Source organism: Thalassophryne amazonica, chromosome 18, assembly GCF_902500255.1.
Source record: "Thalassophryne amazonica chromosome 18, fThaAma1.1, whole genome shotgun sequence".
Lineage (NCBI taxonomy): Eukaryota > Metazoa > Chordata > Actinopteri > Batrachoidiformes > Batrachoididae > Thalassophryne > Thalassophryne amazonica.
Genome location: NC_047120.1, coordinates 50,776,571 through 50,800,556, shown reverse-complemented (window position 1 = coordinate 50,800,556; position 23,986 = coordinate 50,776,571). Strand labels below are relative to the sequence as shown.

At 42.6% G+C, this 23,986-nt stretch overlaps 1 protein-coding gene across 1 annotated transcript in view; it reads right to left on the bottom strand.

The window, feature by feature from the left end:
- Positions 1 to 4,714: 4,714 nt before the first annotated feature.
- ngfrb (nerve growth factor receptor b) overlaps positions 4,715 to 23,986 on the bottom strand; it is a 77,059-nt gene continuing 57,787 nt past the window's right edge. The window contains exons 5-6 of the mRNA XM_034193726.1: positions 14,417 to 14,577; positions 4,715 to 10,540 (exon numbers count right to left, since the gene is read on the bottom strand). Coding sequence (XP_034049617.1) covers positions 10,197 to 10,540; positions 14,417 to 14,577 — 505 coding nt within the window. The 3' untranslated portion in view covers positions 4,715 to 10,196. The remainder of the gene's footprint in view (positions 10,541 to 14,416; positions 14,578 to 23,986) is intronic.

The following is a 23,986-nucleotide window of genomic DNA, read 5'->3' as shown; positions in this document are numbered from 1 at the left end:
TATATATTATGTCTCTCACAGTGGACATGCACATATTATGTCTCTCACAGTGGACATGCACCTAAAATGAAAATTTTAGACCCCTCCATGATTTCTAAGTGGGAGAACTTGCAAAATCGCAGGGTGTTCAAATACTTATTTTCCTCACTTGTAGATGTACTTAATAAAGTGGAAAATGTATGTAAAATATCACATCACTGTGACACCTCAACCCCACAGAGGATAAATATTTGAGTCTCTAACTGCTCCAGCTAGACCTTTTGACATTTTTATGGATGAAGAGCCGAATGTATTCAAGGATCTAAAACAAGTACAGTTGACCTGCCTCAGCCTAATACAGGATGCAATTGTTATGGATGCATTTAAGATCACAGCCCCTGGTCTTCTTAAAAGGTCGCCAATCCAAGTACTAATCAGGATTTACTCTATTTAGCGTCTGAGAGCTGATGGGATCAGCCACACACAAAGCAGATTGGCTGGCCTTCAACTGTGTTAATCCCAACTAGTGTTCCTACCAAACACTTTAACCATGTTAATTACGACCAGTTTACAACCAAACTCTTCAACCATATTGATCCCAACTAATATTCTAACCAGGTCAAAAGATCACATTCTGTTTCTTATTTTTATGCTATGAATCATACAAATCCCCTTTTTTGGTGGGGGAGGGGGGTGACAGCCAATCAGAGTAGAGAGGCACGTGACATCACTGGCTGGTCTCACTAGCTGCTAATTTCGGTGCATTTCGGGTAAATCTAACATGTTTCTCATATATTCTATAAAAGCTAGTGAGAAATAAAGACTTCTAAAACTGAAAATGCTGTTTTTGTAACCTGGTAACACCTCTGGAGTGATATACAAGGCATCTCATGGACGTCAGCATGCACGCGCATCACACGTGGACCAAGGTAACTTCCGCTCTTTTCAAAAACCCATGCATGTGCACACACATGCCCTCCTGCAGACTCCGTTAAAAGGTAAATAAAATATTGCTTATGATTGAATGATTGATTCATTGATTGAGTTTATTGATGATGGATTTTGTGGAAAATATAGCGACTGCAGTCGATAACAAGCAATATACAGTAGGTATTTTTTTTGATTTACAGAAAGCGTTTGACACTGTCAATCATGAAATATTGCTAACTAAATTACAGAAATATGGAATCAGAGGATTAGCATATGACTGGATAAATAGTTATTTACATGGTCGGTATCAGTATGTTCAATACAATAACATTGATTCCGAACTTCGGGAAATTATGTGTGGGGTGCCCCAGGGTTCAGTGTTAGGTCCTTTGTTATTTATTTTATATATAAATGATATATGTTATGTGTCACGGGTACTGAGGTGTGTTCTTTTTGCAGATGACACAACTGTATTTTGCAGTGGTGATAATCTTGAACAGCTTCTGGACACGGTGGTAAACGAACTGGATAAATTTAAGGCTTGGTTTGATGCTAATAAATTGTCACTTCATCTTGGGAAAACCAAATGTATGATTTTTGGAAATAAACTTGTGCCTAAATGTAAAAGTGTAACCATTAACAATATGGAAATACAGATAGTAACTGAGAACAAATTTCTAGGTGTTATAATTGACAATAAACTCAGCTGGAAACCTCATATAAATTATATAAAATTTAAAATGTCAAAATCTATCGCTATCATGTACAGGGTCAAGGACATATTGTCCCAGGATGGGCTACTCAGATTATATCATTCTTTAATTGTACCATATATGACATATTGTATCGAACTCTGGGGTAACACTTACAAATCAAATACCAATCATGTATTTCTTTTACAAAAACATGCCATCAGAATCATCTGTAATAAACCTTATCTTGAGCCAACGCATTCTCTGTTTATGACTTTAAATTTACTGAAATTTAGAGATTTAGTGGATTATATCACCATACAAACTTTGTACAAAGCTAATAACCAGGCCTTGCCACTTTATGTCCAGAGCCTGTTCAAGATCAGGAAATCTGAATACAGTTTACGAGGATGTATGGTTTTTAAGAAGCCTCCCGTACGTACTAATGTCAAGGGTTTTTGTGTTTCAGTTAAAGGGGTGAAGATTTGGAACAAATGTCCTGTGGAAATTAGATTATGTAGTTCTTTAGTCTGTTTTAAGAAACATTATAAGAAATTAATAATTTCTGGATATAAAGAAAATCATAATTAAAAAAAAAAAAAAAGATGTATACATTTGTGGATGTATGTATTTAATTTGCTTATTTGTATATATAGGAGTGTGAGCATAAGTGTAATTATATGTTGGACTTGGACTTTTGGGATGGGGTATGAGGGGTGGGTAATTTATAAGCTTTGCTTCTTCCCACCCCCTTTTCAGGCACACGGTGTTAAATTTGATCTTGTTTTTTTTTTTTTATTTGTTTGATATGTTGTCTTTATGCTGCTGTGTTGTTGCTGAAATAAATAACCTGTATAAAAAAAAAAAACAAATAACCTGTATAAAAAAAAAATAACCTGTATTCTGCAACATCAATATAAACATACAGAGGTGATATATATATATATATATATATATATATATATATATATATATATATATATATATATATATATATATATATATATATATATATATATGTGTGTGTGTGTGTGTGTGTATGCAAAGGTTTACATACCCTGGTGGGATTTTTGATTTTCTGGCCATTTTCCAGAAAACATGAATGATAACACAAAAACTTTTTTCACTCATGGTTAGTGCTTGTGTGAAGCCATTTATTGTCAAACAACTGTGTTTACTCTTTTTTAAAATCATACTGACTGAAAAAGGTTTTTGTCTTATCATTAAATATTCTCTGAAAAGTGGCCAAAAAAATAATTAAACAACTGCAAATTATAAAGAAGACAATGCTCATACGGCTGAGGGTATTTTGGCATTGTGTTATTTTTATTTTGCCATGCCACATGGCCTAAATTTCCAGCCCAGTCTCGCATTTTTTTTAAATTGCATAATAATTATGTTATCTATACAAGATAAATGGCATAGGTAACATAATTATTATGCAATTCAAACAATATATTTTATGTATTTTAAATAAATACTGTCATTATTATTGATTTAGAGTAATTATATTTTATTAATACTAAATACATAAAGCTGAGGATTATGCATTTCAAATGAATAGGATTTATTACAGTAATGAATATGCATCATGTAAGGTTTATTTGGTAGGTTTGTATTAAAATTATCTAAAAAAAGTAAATGAGAATTTGTCATGTAATAAAATTACATAAATCTTAAAAGTTAGGGTTAAATATTTCTGTGAGTGAGTAACCCTACTCCTAGCCCCAACCCTAACCATACCCCCCACTGCATTTTTAATTATATGCACCTGTCAGGGAATGAATTAGAATAAATTCGTGCTCCCATGATGAAAATTTTGCACTTTTCGTGACAATATGACGAACCAATAATGTATATTTCGTGCTGCTGAATCACGACATGCCGTGAGACTGGGTTGAAATTTCATAGCTGACACTTCCTCACCATGCAAGTAATACTTTTTATCTGAGTCTCCGTCTGACACAGAGGGGGCCAAGGGGATGCCTACGTTTCACTTTGCTGCAGCAGATGGATGGTGACTTTTGAGGGTCGGGGATTGACCAGTTGACTGCTTGGGTTGTTGCCATTCAGACTCCATGAAATTCTGTGGTGTGGTAGATAGGGTGATGCATGGCCAAAGAGCAAACTAGCTGAATTGACTCTACCCCCCCCCCCCCCCCCCCAAAAAAAAAAATACACAGAAAACCTAACTAGCATTCTGAAATCTTCTCCAATGTGTTGAACATGATGTCAAAGCTCATCGTATGCGGCCTGTCTTCTATCACCAACATGTCACTCTGGCACACATGGTTCCCTTCAGACTTCAGACATTCTCTCCTTACAACTCACTGGAGGTTAGCAGCAGTTAGCTGGGAAATGTGTTTTCCATCTGAACCATGGTTCAATGAGAAGCTGATCTGATCTTTGGTACTGGGATTGTACCAGAACCTGTTGATGGCTTTTGTGATCTGGCGGAAGTTGAGGTGGGAGCAAGCACGTAGCTCCAGATAGTATCTAAACCATGAGTCATGTGTCATTGCATCAGTTTGATGAGAAGCAGGTCTTCTGAGGAAGGTTGTCTGTCATCACTGAGTCCTTTTGGTACACCCACTTTAGGCAGTTGTAATAATTTGTTTTAAACCTATAATATTTAATCCTTAATGACATTTCCATAATTAACACTATTGCGTCAACCCACAGTGACATAAAAATGTGAACCATCCACCATTACCTCTTGGTGTCACTCACTAAAGCAGGTTTTTGTGCCAACAGATGGTTTCTATCATAATATTGATGAAACTTGGTTGGGATTGGCTGTGACGGTGTGTAATTCATGCAGTAGATATGAAGAAGCCAAGGATGAACTCGTTCGCCCTACTTTCTACTTTCCACTCTCCCAGTACTTAGGCGAAGCCCCCAGCTGTCATTCTGTTTCATTTGACTCAGATTACATACCTGATGGCGTTTTGCAGCTTTAATGCACCGGCTTTCTCCATATATAATAATGCATAGAACATAGTGCACGTTCAACAGACCGTGTGCATGCATATATGCATGTGTGTTATGATTGATCTTATGTGCATGCACTCTGGTTTCTATATTTATATTGTGTGATCAATACAGGCAGCAGACTCACTTTGAAGAGCTTTATTATTGGCTGTCTGATGTAGGAACTTTGCAAATTCACATTAAGTACAGTACAGTATATTAGTATACAAGAAACATTCAGTATTTCTTAAATATGTACAATTCAACCCTGCAGTCGTATCTCTAAAAGCTAATTTAACAAGGCTACAACATGATACATACTATAATTTCTTAACCTCCCCCCAGCCCCGCCTCATGACAAGAAACTTCACCTTTTCTTGGTTGACTGTACATTAAATTTTGTTCCTGGTCACATTTACCCAAATAAAACTCTATTATCCCTATCAACTAAACAAATACTGTTCAAAGAAAGCTAACCATCTTAATTTTTTTAAACTCTGAGGCTATATTGTTGACTCAAGCAATATTACAAAAACAATCAGTACTCATAGAGTTTGGTCCACCATCATCATTTTTTTTCTTTAACGTCACTCATATATGATAATCAACAGCGTGGTTTCTTTGTCCTGCTTCCTCATAAAATCAAACATTGATTTAACTCGCCAGAGGACAGGACATATTTTAACACACAGAACTTTTATGAAGTCTAACGGTCAGAATAACTGATAAAAGTCCAATCCAAACTGTTCCCCGCAGATTAGAGACTCTTGCTAGTTCAAGTTCTGCAGATGCGCTGGAGGATACTTAATATCAGTTGACTTGAAATGATTGTCAGCTCTACTCACAGTCTAAATTTATATGGTAGGAGGGCTGTTAGCAGTACTACTGCTGGTATAATTATTATTTTTTACGTTAACTATTACAAAGATGTTTGGGTCCTTATGGGAAGGGGTTTCTTTCAACAATATAAAAAGGTTGACTGCTTTAAATATCATAGTTCTTAATTCTTCTGTGACTTTGCAACCTTCATGGTAGACTATGTGATTTGGAAGGGGACAATTTTAGGAATCCAGAGGAACCAGGGTAGACCTAACAGTTCACCATTTATAACAATTTTAGATCTGTCGACGTAGTCAACCTTAAAATGTCACTTTATTTTGAATATAACTTGCCACATTACTATTAAGGAGGCAGAATATTAATTTGAGTAATCCCTATGTATATTTTTACATTAACATTAACAGTGTCCATAATGGAGGTGGCTATCATATGAGCTAGCCATGTCACATAAGATAATTATTTAAGTTTTTACCAAAGTTGAAATCGTTCAGAAATGGACAAATGAGACAAAGCTATTTTTTTCAAATGCATGAATTAATTATTTGAGTAGTGATTGAGCTAGCGAGCGAAGCCCAGTTAATGTAGTCACTCATAAAGCCAGTTAACATGGTTATTTAGTGTATAACTGTTTGAACACAGAGTTGTTGAGACTCTTTGCAAGCAAATAATGTACACGTGTTCATCTGGTTGCTTAACTGCCAACTTCATGGTTTTACTACAGATACAAGCTTGCAGTTGTGACATTAGATATTTTTGTATGATGATTAGCTACAAGCTAACAACACAATAACAGCTCAGGACCACAGGCTTCTATCTCCTGACATTTAGATAGACACAGATATAATTTGTGTTCCACACTGACCACAGTTTTTCAGTGTCACAGATGAAATCAAGCTGTGTTGGTTGTGACATGGAGACAGTTGTATATTACAGAAAACGGTGGCCCCTTGGTACCGGCTCGTCAACCAGACAAGAGACGACTCCAGTTGGATGGGATGCCAGTCCAAGGCAGGTTACTTTCCCAGCTGAGGCTGGTATCCATTTACAGTTGGCCTGACTGACAATGTAGAGTAAGTGTCTTGTCTAAGGACACAGACAGGTAGCATGAGCGGGATTCAAACTTAGGTCTACACATTGGCAGACCAGCTCCTTATCATTCACTGAGCCACCTGCTCTGAAAGTTATGTGTCAAAGTTTCTCCACAACACAGCTGGTAACATGTAATTACAAGCAAATACAAGCTGAATGGCTGAGAAACTCATCTATGAGGTCAACAGCTAATCGAGAGGCCTAGAAGGTGAGAATGTCTAATTTATTTCCAAGTAACGTGGGTAGTAGATAAATAAAATACAACCTGATATATGTTAAGCATTTTACGTTTGTTTTCCATCTTCTAAATGCTTGTAATACTGGTGAATAATTCGGTAATCTGGTGTTTTGTCTTTACTCATAATGCAACATACCACTAGGCAATGGTGCATGCGTACTAATCCGTTGGAAGAGTTCTGATTTGGCACCTTTCTCTTTACTCCAATTATTCATTCTTGCTTTGAGTATTCCAGCAAAAAAGCACAGAATAAAAGTTACTGACCATTGCAATTTGCCTTGCTGACAGTCCCCTAAGCTTTGGCGATCTTAGGATAGCCATATTTCCGAAAGATCTTAACTCTCCAGATGATTTTGCACGCATGCCGTGTAGTCCCCTGCTACACTGCATTATGCATAATGACAAAACATCCAATTACACCTGAAGAAGGCAGCACTGATATTTTAAGAAAAACCCATCGTTGAACTAAATTCCGAGCAATACAACGACAAATTATGTACAATTAATACAAAATAAAAATCATTTACAGGCATACTTACAAAAGAAGTAGAAAAACGAAAGTATACAACATCAACGAACACCTGAAATAGTCCCAGGCACTTATGATGCTAAATGGGTAAACACGCATACAAATAAGCTAAGTGCTACAATCTAAAATAGCAGGATAATACATGGACATAATACTATTTACAATATAACCCTTCGAGGAAAGAGTCAGAATACCTTCATTTAAAGTAACACTACAGCTCGAAGCTTGGTATGCTTGGGGTTACGAACAATATACACTCAGTACTAGAGAGCGTAGTGTACAGGAAACTTGAACCATTCTGTCCTTCAAATATGTCATCAAAACAATAGGCAACAAAGAGAAAATGAAGTGCAAAGGTTCCTTAGTTGGCTGTTATTATAATTACAATAATGATGTTGAAGAAACTTGCTCTGACAGGTACGGCTCAGCAAAGAAAGTACGCAGTGAAATAAAAACAGGGATGCATGTTTACAGTCAAACAGCTCCATCAACTCAGATGCACGTTCTTGTGTTTCATTTTAACATGTAGTTAAGTCAAAACCTTCCTATTTCAGATCCACTCTTACCCACTCTTCCTTTGACTTGCGCCTCCGCTGACTTGGCTTTTATTTGGAGGTCATTGTTGCAAACAATGACGAAATCAGACACCGTTTGCTCCTTGCTAACTTGCTTCCTCCCTCCTGAAGGATTGTCAGTCGCAAGAATCGCAGCTTTGGATACACACAGTGTCTTTTCATGAACAATTGTAGCTTGTTCAGTTCATTCGATAAGTACAATTACTGTAGATACCCTGAGAAATGAAGCAAAAAGGATGGAAAACCTTGGATTTTTATGTTGCATCCTGATTATTCTGCACGTTTTCTGAGCAATTTTGCACATTGGATGACAATGAGTTGCTTGTTTTTGCATGCCATTTGTTGTTGACATAGTGTTTCAGCAACTATAGCACGCGTTGCAAATGTTACAATGAAAATTTTAAAGACATGATTAACTTACATGGGCCATTGATGACATTAAACAACGTACACACAAAAAAAAATTACTATTTCAATGAACTCAATTCAATAAATGCAGGATTTCCATCTAAAAAATACATGTAGCATCAACTCAAAAAAAAGCAGATCCATGCAAGATAATTTAATTTAGTTGGGACTACATATATTTATTCGATGGAAATCCGATCCAGTGAGTTTTTTGAGTGTAAGGACTCCTCGTGAGAGGGCAAAAACTGAAGGTTTGTGCCTCCTGCCGTAAATGCAGTACATATTATGTTGTATGTGTATATCGACAAGCTTTATGTACGCTGTGGTTAATGTATGCATGTATGCTGCAGAATGAATTTAGCATCTACAGAAGTCACTTAAGACAAAGCTGAGTGGCTGAAAGCAAAGTTAATTCCATGTGTCCTGCAGCTGGACTTAAATTTCATGCTTGCTGAGGGAATACAGCTTCATTCAGTCCAAGCGCAGGACCCCAGGTGGTCATATCTGCAAAGATCCAGAGTCTCTGCAGTATGCAGGCCTCATCCGGTAGCAGGCACGAGCCATCCGTTAACTGAAATCCAAAAAGCCTTAACATGGTGTATAAATAACAAAGTGTGCTCTGGAGATCTTCAGTCCTCTTTGGTAGCATGAATCAGAGGCGTCACATTCAGAAGTACAACACTGGATGATGCTAGACAGTAAGTCTGGATGAATGGAATAAAAGAACCACAAATCCACAAAAGCTTCGGGCGCAGTTGCGTACTAGCTCACAGCAGAGGTGCGGCCAAGTCACTGTCAAGTCATTCTCAAGTCATCAATCTGCAAGTTCCAAGTCAAGGGTCAAGTCAGTCTGCAAACAAATGATGATCATTATGACTTGAGACTTGACTTGGGACTTGCTGATTCATGAAAATTCAGTAAGGTATATCTTATATATTATATTCCAATTCTAAGGTGGAACTACGCTAGTATATAAAGGTATATCTAAATATCTAAAAAGGAAGAGTAAAATAAGAGCGTAGAAAAGAGTAGATTAGAGGCACGTAGGTGCCTGGTCTTGAGAACCAGGGATGGTAGGTTGAAAAGCTTTTTTATTCCATGGGAACTCTCCCTACCCACCCAAGCGGCTCAAGAAAAAGTATATATAATGTAATAAAAGTATAGAAAATCATTAATAGCTAAAAAAAAACAAACAAAAAAAACAACATTAAAAAAGTAGAAAGTAAGAATAGCTAGAAATAAGTATATAATATACAAACAATATATGGAACATATATGAAGATTACCAAGCATGAATAAACGTGTCATATCAAAACTTACCCACACCAATCTGCCGGGGTAATGAAACCACCAAGCACAGAACTGGAAGTTAAGTAGCTACATGAAAATTCAGTAAGGTATATCTTATATATTATATTCCAATTCTAAGGTGGAACTATGCTAGTATATAAAGGTATATCTAAATATCTAAAAAAGGAAGAGTAAAATAGGAGAGTAGATTAGAGCCACTTAGGTGCCTGGTGTTAAGAACCAGAACCCTAACCCTAACCAGTGCTCATGACTTGATAGTGACTTCGTCCCACCTCTGGTTCATGTCTGCTCCAACGCCGGTAAAACCAAAGGAATGATAACACGGTATCGGGGATAAGCATTGCGTGGCTTTTAAGCTACGTTACACAAAGGTTCCACTCACATTCACACACTTAAGTGGAAGATTTTGGCTTCTTTTGAGTTGGTTGCATTGACTTGATAAGTTGTGTTGATAATCATTGGGGTTTTGTCTAATTTCTTGGATGCGTCTCCTGCTTAAACATCAACTCTTTCAACTGTCAACACTCTGCTGGCATCATGAGGGAATAGTTGAAATACTCTAGAGGTGAGTTATTATAACATGAGGCAAATATTGTAAGGTTAACGATCACACGGTGCTCTTATTGTGAAGCATATCACACAACAGATGTGGCGGTGGGCTTTGCAATGCTTGGGCTGAGTACGAGACACTGGGCGACGTCATCGCGGTTGATCTTGCGTAAAGCCGTGCACAGTGTGTCCATGCTGGCGCAGTCCTTACTCGCCCAGTCAGATAGGAGTGCACGGACAGGATGCTCTTCCTGCCGGAAGCTTGCGATTCGCTCCTCCTCATAGCCCAGCAGACCCGCCAGGTTGCACCAGTCGCTGTCGTCCATGTGGTTGCAGTCGTCGCCCTTGTTTCCCCTAAACAGCAACTTCTCGACTTTCTCTCTTGTGTGGAGAGGGAGGAGCAAACAGGGCTCTTTGTCCAAGGTAACAACTGCAGGATGTAGACATGAGGTTTGAGACACAAAAATCTAATTTCATGCATTTTAGCAACAAATTAGTCTGTTCTAATTTTGATAGAATCAGAATTTCTGTGATGAATCAAGTAATTTCTTGTGTGTTTTTTCCAATTAAAGATACATACCCCACATACCAATAAATATTTACTCTTGTTTATGACTAATAACTGGTGTATTTTCACCTCGGCTTATTTGGAGCTGTTTGGCCTAAATTTGGTTTGTTGTTTGCACATGTGAATATTGTAATCACACTCAGTTCAACACAAAATTTATCCACATGTATGCAGTCGTCTGGCTAGAAATGCACGCAAACTCTGGCGCGGTTCATAATGGGGGGACGTAGTTCATTGCTCTGTCAAAAGATACTGCAAAACCCAAGTATTGATCTGCAGATATGGTGGAATGTTATTAAGCTACATATAGCTCTGATGGCACCAAAGAGCTGACTGTATGCTCACATATGCGTTATTTACATGTTTTGTTCTGCTTCACTTGTCTGAAGCGCCTTTAGGCAAATTTGTTGTGATTTTGCGCAATATAAATTAAAATAAATTGAAATTAAATTGAAAAAATTTGTAATATTCTATTGGAAAAGTCCAACTCTGTATCTTTTTAAAAGCTGAATGCGGAATGAAGCAAACTCAAGGTCTGAATCCCGCCTTGATGTAAGACATTAGGTTTCACAATAAATCATTTTTATGAGTTTTCATGTTACCTGTAACCAGTTGGTGAAATCATTACCTTTTTTTAAAAACAGTGTACAAACTTTGTAATGCAACATGCGTGCACTGCAGCAGGTCACGTGTCTGTAGCACTCCATAGCAGTTCATGCTAACTTCTTGGTGGGAACATCCAACTTGCCCGAAGGTTCACTAGTCTGAATCTTCAGGCCAATAAATGAATTTATTATATGACTACGATGGTACGCGCACTCTGATCAGCTGATTTCCGGCTGATATTTTCCCATATCAGACCGTTACCATGACAGTAGGCCCGGATCACGTATGAGATTTGCAACTTTGTTTACAATTTTCATGGCACAAAATAAAACAAAAAGTGAACAAAGAAATTAAGAGCGATGAAGAGAACCCTTCTCCGAGTGTATTTTATTATACTGACAAGTTGGAATTGGAGGAATTAACAACAAATGAGCTCGAAGTGGACACGCAAACTGAAAACCAACAAGATGAAAACACAGCACTGAACAGAAATATAATAAACAAATTATTAACCTTGCTTGCTCGGTTAATAATCCTTTAATATTTTGATGCCAAGTTTCAGTGGACTGCACTACTAGCTCTATACTTACATGTGCTTTTTGTTTCAATTAAAAAGATGTTTCTTTTATCTGTGATGCGAGAGTGAATGTTACTTTAATTAAAAACAACAACAACAAAAAAAACACGTCACTTTGTTTTTAACTTCACTGGTGATAAAGATGCACCGTACAATATAAATGTCATACACAATATTCCGTAAATAAGTCTTTGGCATTTAATTCAGATGGCAATTATCCAACCTTTATGGGTAACTGTGAATTGTGATGTTTGGCTTAGTTTGGAGTAAATACACACACAGACTACTGAACCTTTGTCTACATGGTAAAACTCAATGAGTTAGTTGAACTCAAACCATTTGAGGAAACCGATTGCCTTTTAAACCAGTTGAGTTTGCCAACTTAAATAAAATAATTTTCAAAAATTTAATTGTTAAAGTTTTAGTAACTTAACAATTGATGTTAATTAAACTTATGTAAATCTAGTTTATGTTTTTCAATAAAAAAGTGACATAAATTTCTCCCTAAAAAATTTGCATTTACATTTTGGATTAAATTTTTTGATGCATTCTTTGGTTTACTTGTTGACTCTGCATTGCATTGTTATGACTCCGCCCATTCGCTCCCCTCAGGACGCAAACTCACGATCTCCAGCATGGAAGTCGAACTCTCTAACCAGAAGGCTAAAACCCAGGGCTCTGGCCTTGTGACCAGAGAATTCTTTTGAGCTGTTGGGAGTGAGGTTTACAAACTACATCTGCACAGCGACACCTGCTGGCCTCTGTTACATAAACTCAATTAAAATGAGTGAATGGAATGCACTGGAAATACATCACCAACACATAAATGCCCCAAAACTTTAAATGCACTTAAATGAACTGAGTTGTTATGACAACAATTCACTTTTATGTTAGTTTAATTAATGGTAATGAGTGACTATAACTTCTTTCAAAGTTTGAGTTACATTAACTTAATTATTGTATTAAAATGGAGTGTTCGGTTTAACAGTGTAGTGAACCCTTCCCCTTCTTGGCACAGGGTTTCATGGGTGCGCTATAAAACGCTGCAGTATTAATGATGCAATTGTGTGCATAGACCTCTGCAGATGTCAAAATCCTAATGCGCAGATGTATTTTCAGGCTTCCACAAGTGCATGAGGACTGTGCACATGTGAGGAACACAGTATGGTGAGAAAAGCTTTGCAGCTGCCTTTGTAGAAACTGGCTCTATGTGCAAAGACAGACAGATGTAGTAGTTCATGAAAGAAAAGTGCTCAGAATGTGAAGAGATGAAACACTGCAGCTAAAAGCAGATACATCTGAAATTTGGAGAGATGGATTAAATATTAAACAGGCTGGAGAGATAAAAGTAGTCCACCGATCCAAATAGGTAGGTCATACGTATATAACAAATGGACCCTGGGCACGTCCCCATAGGAAACACTGTATGGAGAACTAAGTCAAGGCTTCACTGTGATATGAAGCAGGCAGGCATCATCTCCAGTGGCTGGGAAAGTGCAGCGGACAGCTGTGCAGCATGGTAGGTCACAGTGAGGCAGAAAGCACAGAGCTGAAACAGAGTCAGGAGGCAAGTATGGATAGAAATGAGTGCTGCCCTCTATCATCTGTGCAGAAAACTGCCATTCTCAAGAAGCCCTGTGCACCTTTTGAGATAATGTTCCACCAAAGGACCTACTAGCCTTGTGCAACATCATTGTCTCTGTAGACAAATGGATGGCGATGACACGTGCATGTGTTGTTGCTGGAACACCGGGTGTTCACCATCTTAGAGAGATTGCAAAAACCTGGCAGACCAAATGTAGTAGTTGGATAAGTTGTTCCACCACTGATGTGCTCTGGTGGTAACTTTGGGTGCTGGTTTTTGCTAAAATAGAAGGATGCTCTTTAGTAGTTTTTTTTTTTTGGCTAACTTAAGATTTATAATACTATGCTTGAAATCATGAATAAATGTTGACCTTCACATTGAAGGAGCCAAAGTGGATGCAGATGTTGCATAAGAAAGGACTGGCTGGAATGATGAAAAGCTCAGTGTGGTATTCCTTCATCAGGCACACGTCAAAGTTTTAGACAACGCCTGAACGGCCGGTATACCCGTGTCTCCTGAGGCAGTGATTAATGTGTTTTCTTTCTTTGCCACTAGTGAGGGAAGCTTCAGATGTCCTACATTCCATCAAACAGGTTTGTCCATAAAGAACTAGTTTGATGCTGTCAAACAAATGCATGTTGCAACACTGTTAGTTTGTAGTCTTTGTTCGCTGACTTGCTACAGGTCGTAGGTTGGATTCAAGGTGAGGTTGATGAAACCACCAGATGGTTAATTCCTTACAGAGAAAATTATGTGCTTTGAATGGTACCAAAAAAAAGACTATCCAGACTTTTCACAGGTCGCAGACTGAGACCATAAATAATATATTCATATTTACAGCAGCAGTCATGATGAAAACGGTTCCGCCCAATATGAGTCCAGTTGAATGGTTAGATTAGATCTTTTGTATTTGTTGGCTTTTAAGGGAGTTGCTCATGCACACATGAAGATACTGGTGTATCAGTTTTACCTGTCTGTGCCTGTGTCTGTCCCTGCTGCTCCTGAAGACTTTGGCTGTCTACAGAAATGCCGCTATCGCTATGCAGCTTCTCTCCTTCGGGTGAAGGCGTCTGGTTCTGGTTGGCTGTGCAATTGTTGGCTCCTTGTTTGTTTTGCTTACAGCTGTTCCACCTGCAGTGGAATTAAACCACAAGGACAATACTTGTCAAAGGAAAACAGTGATTGCTGTACTTGTTTGTTTTATTCTTGACTCTTCCAGTGGCGTGTTCAGGATCATTTGAGTAGGGTGGCCCTGGGGGGCACTGACTTATGCAGGCGTGGCATGAAGTACAAGTGATGCAATGAAGACACGCACATCCAAAACACATAAAAAGGCGTGCAGGACCAATTATATATATATATATGTATATATGTATATATATGTGTATATATATATATATATATATATATGTATATGTATATGTGTGTGTGTGTGTGTGTACATCAAAGAAAGAAACCAAATGATCCACACAGCCACAGTGCTCTGATACAAAAAAAATGTATTTAACAAAAGACAAATGTAACATTTCAGGCAACCAGCCCTTCATCGGACGGGCCGATTGCCCGAAACATTACATTTATGTTTTGTTAAATAAAATTTTTTTGTATTGGAGCACTGTGGCTGTGCGGATCATTGGGTTTCTCTCTGTGGCATGATGTACAGTCACACCTTACACCACTTGGTTAAACATAATCCAACATTTAGATTTAAGGATGATTTATAAGGTGCCATCTGAGTGATAATCAAATCATTTTGTTGTTAGCGTAGGCTAAGTAGTACCATTGTAACACAGATGACCAAAATGACTATTTCACCTCTACATAGTTAACAAGTTTCTCATCAAAGAGTTCAATTGAAGTCCCACTTCTGGTTGGGCAGATAGCCATTCAGCAGTGGGTTGGCATCTTGGGTGACCAGTCAGATTCTAGGGGTGGCAAAGTACGAGGTCTATTAGAAAAGTTTCCAACCTTATTATTTTTTTCAAAAACCATACGGATTTGAATCACGTGTGATTGCGTCAAACAAGCTTGAACCCTCGTGCGCATGCATGAATTTTTCCACGCCTGTCGGTTGCGTCATTTGCCTGTGAGCAGGCTTTGAGTGAGGAGTGGTCCAGCCCCCTCGGCGGATTGTCATTGTCAGGAAATGGTGGAATGATTTGGGCTTTTTTCCCATCAGAATTTTTTCAGAAACTGTTAGAGACTGGCAGCTGGAAACCATTCGAAAAATTTATCTGGCTTTCGGTGAAAATTTTACAGGCTTCACAGAGAATAAGGACTGTTACTACAGCTTTAAGGACGCTCGGCACGCCGCGCTTCGTGCCGCCATCGAGAGCCACAAACCACCGGATCATTTCTAAACCGATGGCTCTGTGGAGCTGGACCGTCGTGTGCACTTTCTCTGGTTATCACAAGAGCTGGACATCAACCATTTTCCGGCAGATTTCACTTTTAACAAGAGATTTTGTCATGGAAAACTGAGTGGAGGCTTCGCGCATCATGACTGATTTGCTGATGGAGCAAGACAAAGGAACACCTCCGTTTTGGTCTCACAGGACGGCTTTGAGATGGCGTTCAGGTTTTTCCATCGAGTGATTATCCGAGAAATTGTGGATGTGCCTGGACATGCCAGAACATGTCCCGTGAGGCTTCATCACGGCGTTGCTTTGTGCCATGCGGCACCGCCGCAACACGCGGAATTCCTCCGCACGTCTGTCTCAATGTGCCTAAAAAGTGCTGATGTCCACGTCTTTTCACAATTCCTGTGCTAGCCAGACAATGTCCCGGATAAAACATAGCGTCCAGTTTGGAAATGAACGGCACATTCCACTGTTACAGGAGTTTTTGTCATGGAAAGAGGAGCGGAGGCTTCGCGCGTCGCGGCGGTGCCGCATGGCGCACAGCAATGCCGTGATGAAGCCTCACGGGACATGTTCTGGCATGTTCAGGCACATCCACAATTTCTCAGATAATCACTTGATGGAAAAACCACCGACAGCTGTCTGAACGCAATCTCAAAGCCGTCCTGTGAGACCAAAATGGAGGTGTTCTTTTGTCTTGCTCCATCAGCAAATCGGTCGTGACGCGCAAAGCCTCCGCTCGGCTTTCCATGACAAAATCTCTTGTTAAAAGTGAAATCTGCCGGAAAATGGTTGATGTCCAGCTCTTGTGATAACCAGAGAAAGTGCACACGACGGTCCGGCTCCACAGAGCCATCCGTTTAGAAATGATCCGGTGGGTTGTGGCTCTCGATGGCGGCACGGAGCGCGGCGCACCGAGCATCCTTAAAGCCGTCCTTAAAGCGACAGTAACACTCCTTATTCTCGACCAAGCCCGTAACATTTTCACCGAAAGCCAGATAAATTTTTCTAATGGTTTCCAGCTGCCAGTCTCTAACAGTTTCTGAAAAAATTCTGATGGAAAAAAAGCCCAAATCATTCCGCCATTTCCTGACAATGAAAATCCGCCGAGGGGGTGGACCATTCCTCACTCAAAACCTGCTCACAGGCGAATGACGCAACCGACAGGCGTGGAAAAACTCACGCATGCGCACGAGGGTTCAAGCTTGTCTGACGCAATCACACGTGATTCAAATCCATATGGTTTTTGAAAAAAAATACTAAGGTCGGATACTTTTCTAATAGACCTCGTATAACAGGCAAAGTAGTAACAGTTTTGCAAATGCAAGTTTTGTTAATTAACCTTTAAATTAAATGTAATGCATGATTTAACAGTTATGTATCTCTATCAGGGCAACAACAAAGTTAGTGAGTAAATTAAAAAAATTAGCCCATCCCCCAAAGTTCAAGACGACAACTCAAGCAGTACATTAAATGTTATTATCTTTGTAACTTACCAAATTAGGACAAACCCATTGAAATCTGGTGAATTTACACCAGATTGATCAAATAGTAGCCTATGTAATAAGTAAAAACCTGCCTATGTACTATCCCATAGTGATGTCTGCCACCTGCTGAATGGTTAGAGGAGGCTGGCTTGGTGATGGATTAGGAGCAGGTGTGGTTGTCAGTAGAGACAGACCATTTGTGCAAAGAAATGTATTAAATCAGAGAAGCAAAACATAATTTTTGTTCACAGCTTGTTCACAGCTGCTGCCTTGTATACATCAAATAACACAAATACACAAAACTCTGAGGAAAGGATTTTGTATAAATGTAGCTAAGCAGATACGTCTTTCTCTTTTTTCTGTCTATCTCTCTTTCTCTCTGAATGTTCTGTGTAGTTTTGAGGGTTTTGGTCATTTTTCTTTGATTTCCAAAGCCTAGGTCTGGTGACCACCAATGTTACCTCCACTTGTAATACATCTAGGCTGGACAATTATGTCTTTATTCCAGTGCTTTCAACCTATTTTTTTTTGTGTATCCTCCTCCTAACCACATGCATATAGAAGCCACTGGGCTCTAACAAGGTGTAATTATTCAACTTTTTGCAGTTACGTCTGGGTTGTACAGGAAGAAAAAGCCACAAACATCACCACTTTGCAAAAAAAACAACAACAACAACAAAAAACAAACCCAAAAACAAAACAATTGTTGCCAGACATTTCAGTTAAAAGTTCCAAATGGAAAAAAATCTAAATGTTTCCAGTCTCCTGTTTTTATACACAAAATGAAAAGGCTTTGAATGCAATCAATCTATCTTCATCTTATCAGCTTGCCTGAATCTCAGGAGTGCTGATATTTATTATGCATTGCAACTTTAAATGTGCGTTCAACTAGAGTTCAAAAGTGCACTTATCAACACAGCACACATTAGCAATGTAGGCCAAAGTGACTCCTTTCTCTTTTCGTTCACACCCAAACCAATTAAAAACCACAAAGATAGCAAATCCTCTTTAGGATTAGTCAGCATTAGAGTAAATACACAGTAGGTACACCGTAGAGGACTGTGACTGGGTGCCAGGAAAAACAGAAAAACCCAGATGGCAATTTACAGGGCGCTGGCTTGAGGAAAATGTAATGCTGATGTTGCCATCAATAAAAAAAAAAAAAAAATGCTGTCAGAGCTGGAATTTAATGAGAAAAGTGAAATGCCTTCAGGCTTCAAATCCTGTTTGAATTTGTTTTGTGGGTTCTATACTTTAATGTCTTTTTATAGTGCTGATCTGCTGCATTCAAGATCAGGGTAAGCGCAGAAAACCCAGGTTTGGAACTTCTGAGTACCAAAAAAACCTGTCTGTGTCATCTCAACTCTGACAATATTGATTATTTCAGACGTTCTTATAAAACTGTAACGCTGGCAACTTCACGAATATATAACGAACATAGTTTGTAATATTACACCCAACACTTTTTTAGTGACATTATTTTAAAAATCTAATGATAAAGATCAGCTTATAGCCCTTTGGGGTCAGTGCACAAGTAATTATAGATAATTATGTAATGGCTGAGTGGATCCTTGTCATTTGGTTTGTTGTGTGTGGGCCGCCAGAAGAGGAGGTACTGCTGGCCCACCACCAGAGGGCGCCCTGCCTGAAGTGCGGGCTTCAGGCACGAGAGGGCGCTGCCGCCACGGACACAGCGGGGGTGACAGCTGTCACTCATTATCTCTTTACAGCTGTCACCCATCTACTCAACATCATCTCACTCCATAAAGACCAGACGTCATCTCCACCTCGTTGCCGAGATATCGTACTTCATTGGAGGTAATATCCTCAGCCATTTGTGTTACTAATAAGCTGTATATTGTGAGTGTTTGCAGGAGTACCGGTCCCTCTTCCTGTGGAGGCTGAGTGAGTGCAGGACGGCACTCTTTTCCTCTGAGGGATCACTGCGGTACTCTGCTACATATTGAGTGAGAGGTGGAGGTGGCATTCCCACCGTTATTGTTACTGGGTGTGCACACACCTACACTTGACTGTCTTGTTCTCGCCAGCAGTACCAGATCCGACAGTCGGGGACGGTGATCACCTGGGAATTCGGGGACTTGGCGGCTCCAGTATTCACCAGGTTCGGAGGCGGCGGAAAATCGTGTGGTTCCGGCTCTTCTCAGGACAGACGTCTTCTATCCTCGAGCCTGCCCACACGTCACCTTTGTGATTTGACTGTAATTATATTCTGAGATTGTCTGTATATCGTTGTGCACATTTCACAACATTAAATTGTTACTTTTTGGCTCATCTATTGACCGTTCATTTACGCCCCCTGTTGTGGGTCCGTGTCACTACACTTTCACAACAGGATATCTCGGCCAGCGTCATGGACTCCGAGGGGCGTCACCCGGCTGTTGAACGACCAATGGGAGAGCAGGGAGCGCAGGCGTCTGCAGGAGGCGTGATTGGTGAGCTGCAGCACATTCTCACCGCCTTTACGGCTCGGTTGGATCAAATGACCGAGCAAAACATCCTCCTGAACCGCAGGGTGGAGGCTCTCTCCGCGCAGATGGCGGCGAGCGCTCAGGGCGCTGCTGCAGCTCCTCCTCCTGCCGACCCTGTGCAGGATATGAACGTTCCAGTGGTGGTTCAACAACTCCTCCCACCATCCCCTGAAGCATACATAAGCCCTCCTGAGCCGTACGAAGGTTGTGTGGAGACGTGCGCGGACTTTCTCATGCAGTGTTCGCTTGTCTTCGCACAACGTCCCGTCATATACGCGTCAGATGCTAGTAAAATAGCTTATGTGATTGCTCTGCTTCGGGGTAAGGCACACGCCTGGGCTACGGCGCTCTGGGAACAGAACTCACGGTTGTTATCAGCATACACTGGGTTTGTGGGGGAGTTCAGAACAGTGTTTGATCACCCTAACCGAGGAGAGACCGCTTCAACAATGCTGCTGTCAATGCGACAGGGGCGCCGGTGTGCAGCCGAATATGCAGTTGACGTCCGCATCGCGGCTGCGAGGTCCGGCTGGAATAACGTTGCGCTCCGCGCCGCCTTCATAAACGGACTGTCGTTTGTCCTGAAGGAGCATCTGGTAGCTAAGGAGGAACCGCGGGATTTAGATGGGCTTATCGATCTCGTTATACGATTAGACAATCGGTTGGAGGAACGCCGTCGGGAGCGAGGCGAAGGACGTGGCTGGATACGCGCCGCCCCTCTCCCTTCCGGGTTCGAAAAGGGGCCGCCCTCCCCACGCTCCACAGCCGCAGCGCTCTGTGGGGCAACAGCTCCCCCTGCTGACGTTGATAGGGAAACGCACAGGGCCAAAATGAGGAGGCTGATCCGCGGGGAGTGTTTTTTCTGCAGCTCAAAGGAGCACACACAGAAAAACTGCCCCAAACGGCCACAACAGCAACCGCCCTCAGAGACTGGGCTAAGGGGGGGTCAAAACATTCACGTGAGACACACACAGATTGCCACACGACTCCCAGTTACAATCCTGAGCGGGGATTTAACCCTTCAAGCCCCAGCACTGGTGGACACGGGGTCAGAAGGGAATTTGCTAGACAGCAGATGGGCAAGGGAGGTAGGGCTCCCTCTGGTGGCGCTTCCTTCGCCATTGCAGGTGCGGGCACTAGATGGCACCCTCCTCCCTTTAATCACACACAAGACACAACCAGTAACTCTGGTGGTGTCTGGAAACCATCGGGAGGAGATTGAGTTTTTTGTAACTCCTTCTACCTCCCGTGTGATTTTGGGCTTCCCATGGATGTTGAAGCACAATCCCCAGATTGATTGGCCATCTGGGGTGGTGGTTCAGTGGAGCGAAACCTGCCATCGGGTGTGTTTAGGATCCTCGGTTCCTCCCGGTTTACAGGCTAAGGAGGAGGTCAAAGTCCCTCCCAATCTGACGGCAGTGCCGTCAGTGAGTACCACGATCTTTCTGACGTCTTCAGCAAGGATCTGGCACTCACCCTTCCCCCGCACCGTCCGTACGATTGTGCCATTGATTTGGTTCCAGGCGCTGAGTTCCCGTCCAGCAGGCTGTACAACCTCTCACGACCTGAGCGCGAATCAATGGAGACCTACATCCGGGACTCATTAGCTGCCGGGCTGATCCGGAACTCCACCTCCCCGATGGGGGCAGGTTTTTTTTTTGTGGGCAAGAAAGATGGCGGACTCCATCCATGCATTGATTACAGGGGGCTGAATGAGATTACGGTTCGCAACCGATACCCGTTGCCATTGTTGGATTCCGTGTTCACCCCCCTGCATGGAGCCAAAATCTTTACTAAGCTGGATCTTAGAAATGCGTATCACCTGGTTCGGATCCGGAAGGGAGATGAATGGAAGACAGCATTTAACACCCCGTTAGGTCACTTTGAGTACCTGGTCATGCCGTTCGGCCTCACCAACGCCCCCGCGACGTTCCAAGCCTTGGTTAACGACGTCTTGCGGGACTTCCTGCACCGATTCGTCTTCGTATATCTGGACGATAGTCTCATCTTTTCTCCGGATCCTGAGACCCATGTCCAGCATGTACGTCAGGTCCTGCAGTGGTTATTAGAGAACCGACTGTTTGTGAAGGGCGAGAAGTGCGAGTTTCACCGCACGTCTTTGTCCTTCCTGGGGTTTATCATCTCCTCTAACTCCGTCACCCCTGATCCAGCCAAGGTTGCGGCGGTGAGAGATTGGCCCCAACCAACAAGCCGTAGGAAGCTGCAACAGTTCCTCGGCTTCGCTAATTTCTATAGGAGGTTCACTAAGGGCTACAGTCAGGTAGTTAGCCCCCTGACAGCCCTGACCTCTCCAAAAGTCCCCTTCACCTGGTTGGATCGGTGCGAAGCCGCATTCAAGGAGTTGAAACGACGGTTCTCTACTGCGCCAGTTTTGGTGCAGCCCGACCCTAGCCGCCAGTTCGTGGTTGAAGTGGACGCCTCTGACTCAGGGATAGGAGCCGTGCTATCCCAGAGCGGAGAGACCGATAAGGTTCTTCACCCGTGTGCCTACTTTTCACGCAGGTTGACCCCGGCTGAACGGAACTATGACGTCGGCAATCGAGAACTCCTTGCGGTGAAAGAGGCTCTTGAGGAGTGGAGACACCTGTTGGAGGGAGCGTCTGTGCCGTTCACGGTTTTCACTGACCATCGGAACCTGGAGTATATCAGGACCGCCAAGCGGCTGAACCCCAGGCAAGCCCGCTGGTCACTGTTCTTCGGGCGTTTTGACTTCCGGATCACCTATCGCCCCGGGACCAAGAACCAGAGGTCGGATGCCTTGTCCCGGGTACACGAAGAGGAGGTCAAGACTGCACTGTCGGATCCACCGGAGCCCATCCTGCCTGAGTCCACTATCGTGGCCACCCTCACCTGGGACGTGGAGAAGATCGTCCGGGAGGCCCTGGCACGGAGCCCGGACCCAGGAACAGGTCCGAAGAACCGGTTGTACGTCCCACCAGAGGCTAGAGCTGCAGTCTTGGACTTCTGTCACGGTTCCAAGCTCTCCTGTCATCCAGGGGTGTGAAGAACCGTGGCAGTTGTCCGGCAGCGCTTCTGGTGGGCGTCTATGGAGGCCGACGTCCGGGAGTACATCCAGGCCTGCACCACCTGTGCCAGGGGCAAGGCAGACCATAAAAGGTCCCAAGGACTTCTCCAGCCATTACCTGTGCCTCATCGCCCCTGGTCCCACATCGGCCTGGATTTCGTCACGGGCCTCCCGCCGTCCCAGGGCAACACCACCATCTTCACGATAGTGGACCGATTCTCCAAGGCGGCCCACTTCGTGGCCCTCCCGAAGCTCCCAACAGCCCAGGAGACAGCAGACCTCCTGGTCCACCACATCGTCCATCTGCATGGGATACCCACCGACATCGTCTCAGATCGTGGTCCCCAGTTCTCCTCACATGTCTGGAGGAGCTTCTGCCGGGAACTGGGGGCTACTGTGAGCCTCTCGTCCGGACCAAGGGACAGGCAGAACGGGCCAATCAGGAGTTGGAGCAAGCTCTACGCTGTGTAACGTCCGCACACCCGACGGCCTGGAGTAAACATCTGGCCTGGATCGAGTATGCGCATAACAGCCAGGTGTCCTCTGCCACCAGCCTCTCCCCATTTGAGGTGTGTTTGGGGTATCAGCCCCCGTTGTTTCCCGTGGTGGAGGGAGAGGTCGGTGTGCCCTCGGTCCAGGCCCACCTGCGGAAGTGCCGTCGGGTGTGGCACTCCGCCCGTTCTGTCTTGTTGAAGGCCCGGACGAGGGCGAAGACCCATGCAGACCGCCGGCGATCCCTGGCCCCTGCTTACCAGCCCGGGCAGGAGGTGTGGCTTTCCACAAAGGACATCCCCCTCCAGGTGGACTTCCCGAAACTTCAGGACAGATATATCGGACCATTCAAGATCCTCAAAGTCCTCAGTCCTGCCGCAGTGAAGCTCCAACTCCCGGCTTCACTGCGGATCCATCCGGTTTTTCACGTGTCACGAATCAAGCCTCACCACACCTCACCCCTCTGTGCTCCCGGACCGGCACCGCCTCCTGCTCGGATCATCGCGGGGAGCCGGCTTGGACGGTGCACCGGCTCCTGGACGTCCGTCGGATGGGCCGGGGGTTCCAGTACTTGGTGGACTGGGAGGGGTATGGACCCGACGAACGCTCCTGGGTGAAAAGGAGCTTCATCCTGGATCCGGCCCTCCTGGCCGACTTCTACCACCG